General features: G+C 36.9%; 1 protein-coding gene across 1 annotated transcript in view; it reads left to right on the top strand.

Annotated features, from left to right (window-relative positions):
• Window positions 1–12,871, top strand: part of PIGK (phosphatidylinositol glycan anchor biosynthesis class K) — a 73,989-nt gene that overhangs the window by 5,641 nt on the left and 55,477 nt on the right. Inside the window, exons 4-9 of the mRNA XM_035893554.1 lie at window positions 2,078–2,213; window positions 3,482–3,593; window positions 3,951–4,047; window positions 4,399–4,516; window positions 5,305–5,415; window positions 10,314–10,486. Of these exons, the coding sequence (XP_035749447.1) occupies window positions 2,078–2,213; window positions 3,482–3,593; window positions 3,951–4,047; window positions 4,399–4,516; window positions 5,305–5,415; window positions 10,314–10,486 (747 nt within the window). The remainder of the gene's footprint in view (window positions 1–2,077; window positions 2,214–3,481; window positions 3,594–3,950; window positions 4,048–4,398; window positions 4,517–5,304; window positions 5,416–10,313; window positions 10,487–12,871) is intronic.

Genomic DNA, 12,871 nt, shown 5'->3' with positions numbered 1-12,871 from the left:
TGGTCATTCCTGATAGGTGAGCGCATCTTGGTGAATACATTTCCTTGCCAATGTGCTATTAAAGTTCTTTTGTTGTCTGAAGCAGTATAAAAATACATTTCTCTGTATCCAGTTGAACTAGATACAAAGTAAAAAGGAAGCATATGATCACATCAGCATATTGACAAGTGCAGCAATATTGTTGCTTTTCTTTTTGAACAAGTTATATAATAAAACTTCCAGTTGGAATAGGCTAATTAGATAAAAACATGAGGAGCAATCTGGGCACTAAAATGTACCACTTAGTAAATTGGTGAAAGCATAATCTGAAAATTGATAAATGTATTCAGGAATGACAGTACTACTCTGAGATATGGCTTTTGCTGTACTTCAATTTCCTTTCAGTGTGGAGATGTTAGCAACCCTAATGGTACTAAAATGTAAGACTTCCACATCTGCAACTACACTGAGAGTCTGTACACTAAAGGTCCTGAACAAAGCAGCTCCTACATAATGAAAGTAGCCTTGAAAAATCCATTTTGCATGATGTTTTAGAGAAACTGGAAGCTTTGTCCATCAAATTGTGCTTCTCTAGTGATAGCACAATGATTAAAATAATATCCCTTCTTTGACAGCAGGATTAGGAAGGTGAACAAACCGTTCTGAAGTGTCTTTTAGGTGTTCCTACTGGAAGGTCTAGGGGTCTTGGCACAGTTCCATCCAGCTGTTTTGGAATGCAATTTACTTGTACCAGAACTGTGGAAGCAAATTTTAGGCACCAGCATCCATTGAGTAATACAATATATGTATCCATAGGCTCCTACGGAAATCCTGGTGGTCCTGGCTTTTAATGTTAGTTGAGAGGACTGGTAGTTTCTGCAGGTTGTCTGCCTGAAGAGGCATGGGCCACGCCATCATTGCAAAATGCATATTCTACTGGATTAAATTTATATGGCATTTTTTTGTCCAAGTCCAAAACTGTAGTCTCTGGAGTCCCCACTTAGCTTCTACTCAACTGTGAATGCAGTGGCAGTATCATCCCATTTCCTGTGTTTATTTTTAAAAAGAAAAGAGTCACTTCTCTGTTTTTGAAAGAGGGGATGCAGACACGTAGGTGAATGATGGCAAGCACAGGAATGGCGTTTAAATAGCAGGAGACAGTTTAGTTTATAACTGTGTGCCTGCAAGTCTGAACGAGCGGCATTCTTTGCGGGATACAGAGCTTTTCTTTTGTAAGCATTGTTTGGGAGAACGCAAAGATCACAGTCCAGGAGAAACTATATCTAAGAGAGATTATCCAAGGAAAGGACTGACTTCACCTTGTTCCAGACATCCCTGGCACATTCTTCCTAGTGTTAACAGTCTCCAGCGACTACTACTTGTTTCATATTTTGACCCAAACCTGACCCTGCCAGGTAAAATACAGATCTTCAGCTGTATGCGGTTTGGAACAGCTTTATAATGTGCTGGGGTTTTTTTCTTGGTACTATGAAATACTGGTTGTTTTTTTTTTTTTTCTTGGTACTATGAAGAAGACAAAATGTCTGGTGACAGTCCACTTGTGTTCTTTAGAAAAATTCCATTAACACAGGTAGTCATACAGTAGTGTATCAGATGTGGTGTAATGGTTTGAGAAATGTTCAGGAGCTCCTCAAATTTAATTAAAAATTGTCATAATTTTTTTTAATTGATCTGTCTGAGAGGGTCCAAACAGGCTAGGATTTCTTCCGTGGAGCTGCATGAAATGATTTAGTGCCCCATGAGAATCTCCAGATTTTGTATAAAGAGTTCTGCCAGCCTAGGTCCAGGCAAGCCTGTATCATAAAGTTGCTAATGTCAGCTACTCTTGTGCTCATCTTTGTCCTAACTTAATGATGTAGATAAATAACAACTAGCTGCTTCCCATGTGTAGTATCTTTATAATAGTGAGGGTGTACGTAAGGAAATAGGGTATAACTAAGCAAAGTTTCACTTACAATTACAGGAATCTTCTTAATGTTCTAAGCTATTGTTGTAATCATGGGACAGTGTTGTAATTTCCGTTTGACTGTTATGTGAAAGAAGAATGGCTGAAATGTTTTTGTCTTATTTTTCGTAGTCACATTGTCCTGATGCTAGCAGATGATATGGCATGTAATCCCAGAAATCCCAAACCAGCTACCGTGTTTAGTCATAAAAACATGGAGCTAAATGTCTACGGAGATGATGTGGAAGTGGATTACAGAAGCTATGAGGTGACTGCGCTTTAATTAAATCATTGGGTCTTTGTTTTTAGTGTTGCTTTAAAGATTTATACAACATCTGTGAAATCTGAGGAAGTATTTCTATTCACATTACTGGTTTGGGGCTGGGCTTCTGTTATCAATTGATCAGTTTAAAGCACACACCCCTTTGATTTGAAATTTATTATACTAGAAACATGTTGTGTATTGGCTATGTTAAATAATGGAATCTTCACAGTTAAAAGAGTATGTGGAACTCCTTGTATATGTTGGGAATACACATATATTACTGAAATTTCTCCTCTTTGGAAATAGCTGATCAGTGTCTCATCTTGCAAACACTTAACACCACTGTGAAACTTCTCCTGTGCTAGTGAAATGTTTATTAGGGAGACCTACTTAAATTTCTAATCTTAAGCATATGCTTTTATCAAAACAAAAGCCATAACCTACTTGTTACTGTAAAGTAATTACTATACAGAAATCTGCGTTCTGTCACCTTTTTCCTTTTTGTGTAACATTTCTTCAAACAGACAGTGTCTTTACCAGTTGATCTTAAATTGGACATCAATTGCATGGTTTAATAGTGCGATATAATCATTACTAGAGGTTTATAGGACTGTATTTAAGTATATAGTATGTGTTTTATTTCTCTGAAGCTTTGTATAAAGAATTGAAAATGCAACACTGAAAAAGATATGTTCTTTTTATCATGTTTTTTTCCTAAGCATGGATTTGTTGCTAGTGTTAGAGCTGTGTACGTCTGCTGAAGAGGAAGTGGTGTTTTATAGGATGTTTTACAGTCACCATCCAGATGGGTCTTACCTGATCACTTAAAGACTTACGTAACCAAAATTGATCTTATTTTTCCTTTCCTGAGTTGCAGAGGGAATTTAAACTTTTATTTTTCCATGGTAACACACACTAATGTTGGAGCATTTTGTGAGTACGTGAGCAGCTTTGGCAGAATAAAGCTGTACGCTGACAGGTTTTCAGATCAATGAAAATGTATTTGGAAATTATAATGGTAGTAGACTTATTGGATATAAAGCAACAGGCTGATGTTACTGGACTAAAGTAAAAGGTACCGTATGACTGTGAACCTGCAGTAAAACCTTAAACAGAAAATGTCTGTTTATGCAGTGTATACCATGCAATATTACATCTGGTTAGATACACTGCGTATTTTAGTGTTCCATTGTTTACTCTATGTAACCCAGCCTGGAGTTGTTAATCAATATTTTTCTCTTTAGAAAATTGCTTTATGCTTCTATTTATAGGTTACTGTCGAAAATTTCCTGCGTGTATTAACAGGAAGAATCCCACCAAGCACACCGCGATCTAAACGTCTCCTTTCTGATGACAGAAGCAATATTCTAATATATATGACAGGTGATTACAGGTTTCTGTATGCAATTTATTGATGTTTGTTGTTCAGTTAGATGAGCCTGTTTGAAAGCGTGAAATCCTATCAGGAGTCCAAATAAACAAAGGATCGACAAAAGGCTTTTTTTTCTTTCTTTTAGCATGTCATACTAATTAAGAAAAAACCTGCAAGGCAGTACTGAGCAAGTATAGTTTCCAGTTTAAATGATGTATGTGTACTGTTCTTACTGTACTAATATTTTATTTTGCTGCAGTCTGTTTGGAGAAAGAGAATATGTTTGCCTTTTATTAGAAAAATGATCAGCCAGGCTGAATATCTTCCTTTAACCTATATACTTGCTTAACTTTTGATTTTTCTGTCAGGCCATGGTGGAAATGGTTTCCTAAAATTTCAAGATTCTGAAGAAATCACAAATGTAGAACTTGCAGATGCTTTTGAACAAATGTGGCAGAAAAGAAGGTAAGAAGATAAGTGTTATTTAGAAGTTAAATACTGTATTTCGCAAACATGCCTGAAGTCTTACTGGTAGGTGTTGCTTACCTTCAGCAGCGATACTATGCTCTGTCTGTAAAATTTCATGAAAGTTTGCATTCAGAAAGAAGAGTTTTAATTTTTCTTACCAGCTTTCTGTGGTTACAGCTATTCAAATGTATTGCTCTGGGTAAACTCACATTTTACAATCATCAATCAGTGTGAACTCTTCTGTTCCTTAGGTTCCTAGCAGCTGTCCTGGTAACTAAAAAGCCAAGTATGTATATGTTGTTTCAGTTTAAAGAGAGATGGGTAAGGAGGCTGTTTTATTTCTTTCAGGTACAATGAATTGTTATTTATTATTGATACTTGTCAAGGAGCATCCATGTATGAACGATTTTATTCACCTAATATAATGGCCTTGGCTAGCAGCCAAGTTGGAGAAGATTCTTTATCAGTAAGTAAGATTTTTGTGATCCTGAAGACAATTTTCAGAATGCCTGAGTTAAAAGTACAGGTCCTATTGACTTTTAAGTAAAAACTTCCCTTCTAATTGCTGAATGTGTAAGGTATTTAGTTACAAAGTGTGCTTTTCACAAAACTTGTAGGTGTACTTCTGCATGGTTTTGTGCACTGTCCCAAAGAACCAGACTAACAATGGATTTCTGTGCTTGCTGGCCAATTTATGCATTGCCTGGGATAGGAGGAAATTTTATGGGAAGACTACTGATATATGTGTGGGGAATAATCAGTCTAGGACTTCTAACACTTGATACACAAAGAAAAAGAAAAAATACCCACTACCTTTCACCTGCTGTAATGATATCCCAGCTAAATTACAGAAGGAGCGGTAGGAGAGAGATCCTAGCCTGACCAAAACCAGTAGGTGAGGATTACCTGAACCTGCACAGTGCTGTAAGAGAAGCTGTCTCTCCCAGCCCTCTTTTCCAAGTCCTAAGCAGCTCGGGGCAGCCCACAAATCTGTACTGCACTATTAAGAAGAAGGGGTTCCCTGCTTTTTGGCAAATACTGAGATTACCAGGATATAGTCTAGAAAAATGAAGATAAACTATTCATCTTGTCAACAACGTGTTTCTTTGTGGCTAGCATTGTCTTTGTGTAAGTTGCCTAAGAACAAAAATATTATGCTTAACTTTTGTAATGTGCTATTACATTCTGTTCCCTCTCCTAAATACCAAGCTCTTTCCTGCAAATGCCCAGTAACTGCTGTGTGTTGTTTTTAAGCATCAACCTGATCTTGGGATTGGCGTTCATCTTATGGACAGATACACATTCTATGTGCTAGAGTTCTTGGAAGAAATTCATCCAGCCAGTCAGACAAATATGAATGACCTAGTAAGTAGAATACTCAACATTCATGAATATGCTAATGACTAACAGTTTCAAAACTAATTTATTTTGTCCATAGGGTTCTCCAAATGCTTTTTGTTCTCCTGCTGCTTCTCTCGGAAGCAGCTTTGGGGGGAGTATCTTTGTGCTATTATTAAATGTAGTCGTAGTGTAACGCTTTAAGGATTGTCCTTGGTGTGAAAGTGGTTTGCTGGCTTTGGAAAACATTAACCAAAACTAACCAGTTTTTTATTTTTATTCATTGAAAAATGAATAAAGTATTCATTAAATATCCATTGCAATAGAATGAAGTATTTGCACGTGAAAAAGGATGGTTGAAAGCTTGTAAAAATCAGCTTAATGGGTAGCAGACACCTTGCAGATGTGGAAAGGCAGCCATTGATACTGTTTTGCAAAGGTGTTTTAAACAGTTAAAGTTAAAGCAGTGCACTCACAGGTGCCTGCAGAGACTAATTTCTCTGTATATCTGCCTAGATTCTGGAGCAAGATATGTCCAAATCCATCAGTGTTTGGAGTTAATTCTGTCTTAGGTAAATATTAATTGTAGTTCTCGGGTATGAGGCGGGAGAAAAAAAAAAACCCCAAGCAGATAATCTATGACACAATTTATGAAAATGCCTCTATAACAGTTAGATGTATACACTAGTGAGATGACATAAAAAGTAACCATATTTTATTTAGTCTATTAACCCTTTATGCCTGTTCCAATACTAGTTTCATTGTAGTAATGCATTATGCTTTGGTGCCTTGCAGCTGTAAATCCTGACAGGCTATGTCGGTGATCTAAGAGCCATCACTTACAGAACACATTGTCTTTGATGCATTTCTGTAAAAGGAACAGCTGCTCAAAAGTTTTATGCCACCCTCTGTCTACAAAGGATGGTGTTAGCCTGGCTGCTAGATGCGTAGTAGAATTCACTCTAAACAGCCCACACTTAACAGATTTTATGTTGATAAAGAATTGATTCAGTGACTAAGATTCAGAATTTTTTTACTACCATTGGAATGAAATTCTATCCTGTAATTCAATGCCTTCTGATCATGGGATACAGATAACTTCAAAATAAATCTTGTTAAAGAGGAATATGCAAGTTCTTTATTGATTAAGTATCTTCTTCTAGCCAGTTCATTCAAATAGCACTTTGGAACTCTGTTCTGTAAACCAGAAAATGAATTGATGTTAAAAAAAATAGAAGTAATAAAAAATGAACTGTGAGTTCTACTGTGTAAGACACCATCTGGGGAGTGGTATAACTGGTCTAGCCAGCTAGATATTAATCCCATTGTTGTGAAAAGTATAGAAAACTTGTTAGCTGGCCAAGTAGTTTACCTTTTGAGCTCTTTGGGGAAGATACATAAATATTCTCCCTTGTGGTTTTGGTTTTGCTTATAAGCCAAATACTGAGGAAGAGCTCTGGGAAGTTGTCCCATACAGGTAAATTCCTTGTAGCATATAATTAAGTCATGTTACCATATGTCGATCTGCTTATTGTTACTCTGGGAAGCGAAGAGAATGGACACAAATATATCATGATTCGTGACAATCAGGTACTGAATCATAATACGCACCTCTTGATTTAGAGTCTGTGCTTTTCAGGCCTTCACCTAAGTGTTCCAAAATGACTTATAGTTGGTCTGTGGTAAGGATATAAGCCCATTTATTTGCTGACAGTTATAGGGGATTATTTGGCACTGGAATGCACTGTTTGTGTTGTGCTGGTTTAAGACCAAAGTCCTACTGCTTTTCCATGTTTGATTATTTTTTTTTTTTTTTTTAAAAACAATACTTTCCAAACTCAGGATAACATGTTAAGTGGCTCACTAATTAGCTTTAAAATTATTAGCTAATGTTTAGTTGCTTCATCTTCTGATACATTAAATGTGTGCTCTTTTAGAAGTACTGTGTATTTGTTAGACTGCTTCCATCCCATCACCTCTTCACTTTTCTCCAGCCACTCTTAAAACAGCTTCTCTTCATGTCTACCTAAGATTTGGATATTACATTCCTGCAAAGAATGAGACATCTTTTTCATAATCCACTCCACCTACTCCCCACCTGCTCCATCTGTGTTGCTAAGGGATAGCATAAAGCTGTGCAAGTGACTGACTTTCGGTTTGATCACCATTCCAAAAAAGTAAAGACTAAATTGAAATGTCACACATTTGAACTTATTTAAAATAAGATTCAAATACATTTCTAAATGAGATAACATTTGTCATAGCTAAAAAAGTTGTTAAGAACAGCCAAGATAACAAAGTTCCCATTTTGGGGAATTGTTTAGCTTTATTTGAATAGTACCTTACTGAAAAAAAATTTGGAAAAATTGACACATGAACAAATGTGTTTCATTTAGCCAGCATTTGCTTTTTTTTTTTTTTTTTTTTTTTTTTTTTTGTCAGAAGACCTCAGTTATTAGCATTAGTCTGCTGTGGTGTAATTGCTTTGCAGTCTTTCTTTTCTCAACACTGGTACTGGATAAGTAGATTTTTAGTATTGAAGTCGTCTTCTCAGTGCCATTGCGCATTTTTGCTCGGGATTTATCTCAACATCTTACAGTAGTAAATGTTGTGGGACAGGTTAGAAATAGTTTGGTACAGTATCAATTTCCCACTTTCAGTGCTGATGCGGTTGTTGGGACATTTACACTCTCTTGAGAGCTTGGAAGAGAGGTTTAATGGTGTAATTGCAGCATAGATTTATGTATCAAGTAGCAGGATTAAAACAAATACTTAGATTTTATAGCTTAATTCAGAGACTTAGCTTTTATGTTTGTGCCCTTAGTTGGGAGCAGAGTTGAAGAAAATTGATTGCATTCTGGTGAAACTGAAACACGAGAGGGTTTGTGTGCATTGACAAGTAGCTTTGCATGGGAAGCGTGATGCTGATGAGCCGAGTTCATTTTCACTTCACAGGGAGGATAACAGAAAGGTTTGATCTGCCCCATCTTTTCTTCAGCAGCTGTGTGATGCTCTGCCAACAAGAGAGTTGAGAATCATTAAAAAAGAGCTCAGTGGATATGTGTGCTTGTATGCGTCAGTTAAGGTAAAGGTGAAAGTGAGCTGAAGTCTCCCTGAGCAGCAGCCCAATGCCATATGCTTACGGGCTTTGACAAAAAAGACAAGGTATGAAAGAGAAACTGTAATGGAGCAGAAGGGAGGAGAGGGGAGATAGAATCTGTCCTCTGTGAAGAAAAGCCAGGTATATTGTTTCTTTTCTGGGAAACTTTTTAAATGTAAGACTCTGTTGTCCTAAGAGAAGGAGCCGTACAAGCCCACGCATTTTGTGTCAGGCTGAGCACAGAATTTCTGCTAGGAAGTATGGACTGAAACTCACAGGTTTTGTCAGTCGTGATCTGGGATAATTGCAGCTGAATCTGCATTGAGCTAATTAGGACCTGCGATTTTGTCCTAAGAATGCAACCTTCTAAGAAATAACCCACGGCGTAATTGGGTATATGCGCTCCAGATCCAGTGACTGATGAACCTGTTTGTGAAAATCACTTGGAGAATTTAAGGAATATAAGCACCCGTGCTGAGAGCGTCTTTCATAGTCCTGTACGTTCATCTGTTCTGTTAAATGTTCTTTGTTGGAGCATACAAGGGCTCACATAACCTACACTGTTACCAGGTGGTCTGCGGGTTGCCCATGGGGCAGTTGAATGGACAGCAACGTTTGCTCATGAGGCTGTGCAGAGCACTGCACAGCTAGCACCTCTGTCTTTGCAGGGATGTGTGTCTGCCTCCTGTGTCTCGTAGGGTTGTATGTTTGGTCGTGAAGTGCCTTCTAATGATTGAGACATGAACTCAGCTTTCCAAGGTCATTGAGGGGGCTAGAGAGAGTGTGGCCTTGGACTGCATTTCATGGCACTTTAAGCTATGTAGTGTTACTAATAAAAATACAAGCCAATTATGAGTTATTATGTTACACTGTGTGCATTACAAGATTCCTTGAAATAAGAAATCTGTCCAGATGGGAAATTAGAGAGTTCTGTGGCGAGCGTGGTAGGACTTGTGCAAAAAGGTATTCTGTCCAAAATGCATTGGTTTTGCCTTGAATATCTGCTGGGTACATAACAACCTTAACAGACATGCTGTCTTGTCAGATATGCTAAATGCTACAAAAAATCTGTTGTTAAGTCTACTTATTTTCTGCAAATGTACTTTTATACAGAATTGAGTCCACTGAAAACAGTTTGTTAGTGCTCTTCTTGTCCTCCAGGTGTTGCAATGTGTGCTGGATATAGTCAATCTGATATGTAGACAAAATACATTGGTGAAATATATAATAAGGTATACAGCTAATTTGTAGGTTTTACAGGATGTCTCTGTGAACTTAATGTACATAAACCACCCTTGATATTTGAAGATCCTAATTCTGCATTCATTTGCAGGCTACAAACTAGAAATAAGAGATTTTTTTCTTCTCAATCAAAATGTAAATTCTTGCTTCTTTACAAAGCCTTTACTATTAGCTACTTATCAAGGCTTGTTTAATCTTGCCTGCCTCCCTTTGGTAAATATGAAGAATTTATACCCACTTGAGCTTTTTGGAAGGTTATAGCAGCATTGCTGCATCTATATTCAGAAATACATTCATGCATTTAATCAATTAGATGTAATTGATGGTTGGCTTTCACGGAAGCATTTCTAAACTCAAATGGCATAATTGTGAGGATAAAGGTTTTTTGAAATGCATAATCAAGATGTTTATGCCTTTTAATGATTTTGTTCAATTTTTTTTCCCTAGTTGAGATTGTGCTGAAATTAATGCAAGTTTTGTGTGGCATTTATCTTTCTTTTTATAGCTGTTTCAGTTTGGAAGGTGTATGTAGCGACTGTTGATGAATGAGGGACAGGATATGATTGTCCATCTTGGTTTCCAGTTTCAGGTCTGTCCAAAAAGTTTGTGCGTTTCCACGCCTGGGCATCGAACTGATCTCTTTCAGCGAGACCCACACAAGGTTCTGATCACAGACTTCTTTGGCAGTGTGAGAAAGGTGGAAATTACGACAGAGACAATTTCTTTGGATGGTGACTTAGCTGTTTTTGAAAGCAAGTAAGTAGTCATTATTGATTTGATTTGTATAGCTCTGTGCCACAGAAACAAAGTAGTCATGTAACTGTTGAGGAAAGAAGAACTCTGCTTTCCTGTCATTTCTTACAAAGAATCAAGGAGTTAGTATCGACCTGCTGCTACTGGTAAAGTTGGGGTTTGTCAGCTGAAAATTGTGTTTAAAAATGCTCTCCCCTTTATTCAGTCTTGTAAATAAATACTGCTAGACCAAGGTGGGGATGTAAACAACAAAAAAATTAGACTAAACTTTTCTTTCTTCTTTGAAGTTCCTTCTTCAATGTGCAGAAAGATTTTTTTTTTTAACTGTAAAATCCTGCTTGTAATAGTTTACTCCTTCAGATAAGCTCCAAGTATAAGCCATCAGTTAGTTGTTTCATAACAGCTAGCTTTTTAATAAATGCTTTGTTTCTGTTCTGTGAATTCTCTGGCTTTTGACATTAACTGTCCTGAGAATTTCTGTTGCTGAGATGCAACAATTCATTTGAATAAAACTGCTGGTGCAAGTTCGTTGATAGAAGTTGTAACAGGGCTTCCATCACTTTGTGGATGAAGAAAGAATTACAAACTACTTTGTATTTTTGGTATTCTGTTGCCACCTATTGGGAACATGTAAAGGAAGATGTGCTTGTACTGTGGAGTTTATTTAGCATTGTACTTCTGTTTCTGTTGTGTCTTTTATGTTTCATGATACTGTCCTGCTATACCAGGGGTGAAATATTTTTCAACCCATAAATTTTATATAAATTATTTTCTACCTTGTTGTTTACTGTTGCTCAAATCAAAGAACAAGTTAATGGATAGCAGTTTTACTAATTTTAAAGTAGTCAGGGGAGGTTTAGACTGGACACTAGGAAGCATTTCTTTACCGAGAGGTCAAACACTGGAACTGGCTTCCTAAAGAGGTGGTCGATCCCCCAAGCCTGTCAGTGTCTAAGGTGCATTTGGACAATGCCCTTTAATGTGCTTTAACCTCTGGTCAGCCCTGAAGTGGTCAGGCAGTTGGACTAGGTGATCATTGTAGGTCCCTTCCAACTGGAATAGTCTATTCTATTCCAAAGATGACAGTAACTCTGATCCTCATAACAAAAAATATCCTACATGGTTTAGTGTATTTCCTATTTTATTTTCATACTGTATTTTTATCTGTATCATGTATATTAGTACTAACCATATATATTGTAAGCTAGTTTTAGTTTAGAATAGTATTTAGTGACACTAAATTTGTTTTTTCTTGGAAGAATAACAGAGCTTTTGTCAAATAACACACATTTGGCCAGTCAAAACCCATGATTAGAATTTACCTATGTGGGCGTCTAATTTGTGGACAATTAAATGGAAAAATAGGTTTTGGACAACTTAGCTGTTCTGAAACAGGAAAAGGCTGGTTGGGATTTCCAGCTTTTAATTTTGAGTTAGTTTGGTGCCAATATGTATGGGGTTTTTAGGTATCTGACACTACTGAATTGAACACATGGAAGCAATGTTGAGAAATGGGCACTCATGCACAGAGAGGAATATTATCCTTGTTCTGGTATTTAATGAAAGCTGTATTACATTATCATGGCAATTCTGGTTAACTTAAATCTGTGAAATTAGAAGAGATGGGAACGTGCTGGTTTAATAGCTAAACAGTTCTCCTTTACATTGAGAGAGCCTTTGAGAACATGCGCCTAGGAATAGAAGCACACTGCAGCAGCTTATGGAATACTGCCTCACACCTATAATGTGTATGACCGTTTTTAAGTGGTCTCGCATAAAACAGTAAGTTATTCATTGCACTATACTCAGATACAGTTTTCTAAAAAAGTACTTCAGTTCTCAGTTTCTTGTTACCATTTTGGAAGAGTTTATAGAGAGTGTGTTTTTAATGGAGAAGAAAGTATGGACTTTGTGGAAAAGTGCTGGAAAATTGTGGCATAGCTGTATAGATAGTGGAGTGCTTAATAAATTCCTTAAACAGAATTCTGAGGTCAGTACCTCTTGGTACGGCAGAGATGTGTTTCGCTACAAAAAATGTTAAGAATTATAGCTTGAAGTGAATTTATTAATTAAAACTGTTAATGCTTTTTAAAAATGCAGTATTGGAGGGTCTGCTTTGCAAGGACTAGTTAACTCTGGTTTTATTTAAAGATTATTATAATCATTACACACATCTATTTCTGAGGCTGTTAAGAAGTCAGAATACTTCACAAATTAATGTGATCTATGAACAGATGCTACCCAGATTGTCCCAAAGTAATATAAGCATGACCCATGGATGAAAGAATGTGAGTGCATGTTCTTAACCTCCTCAGTGTTAGTTGAACTGTTCTGTACCTTTTGGGACTGTGGTGGCTGCTGACACCCAAGATGCACTCTTACATAAAA

Source organism: Egretta garzetta, unplaced genomic scaffold, assembly GCF_000687185.1.
Source record: "Egretta garzetta isolate BGI_Z169 unplaced genomic scaffold, ASM68718v1 scaffold75, whole genome shotgun sequence".
Lineage (NCBI taxonomy): Eukaryota > Metazoa > Chordata > Aves > Pelecaniformes > Ardeidae > Egretta > Egretta garzetta.
Note: the sequence above shows the minus strand (reverse complement) of the source record. Positions and strands in the feature narration are given on the sequence as shown.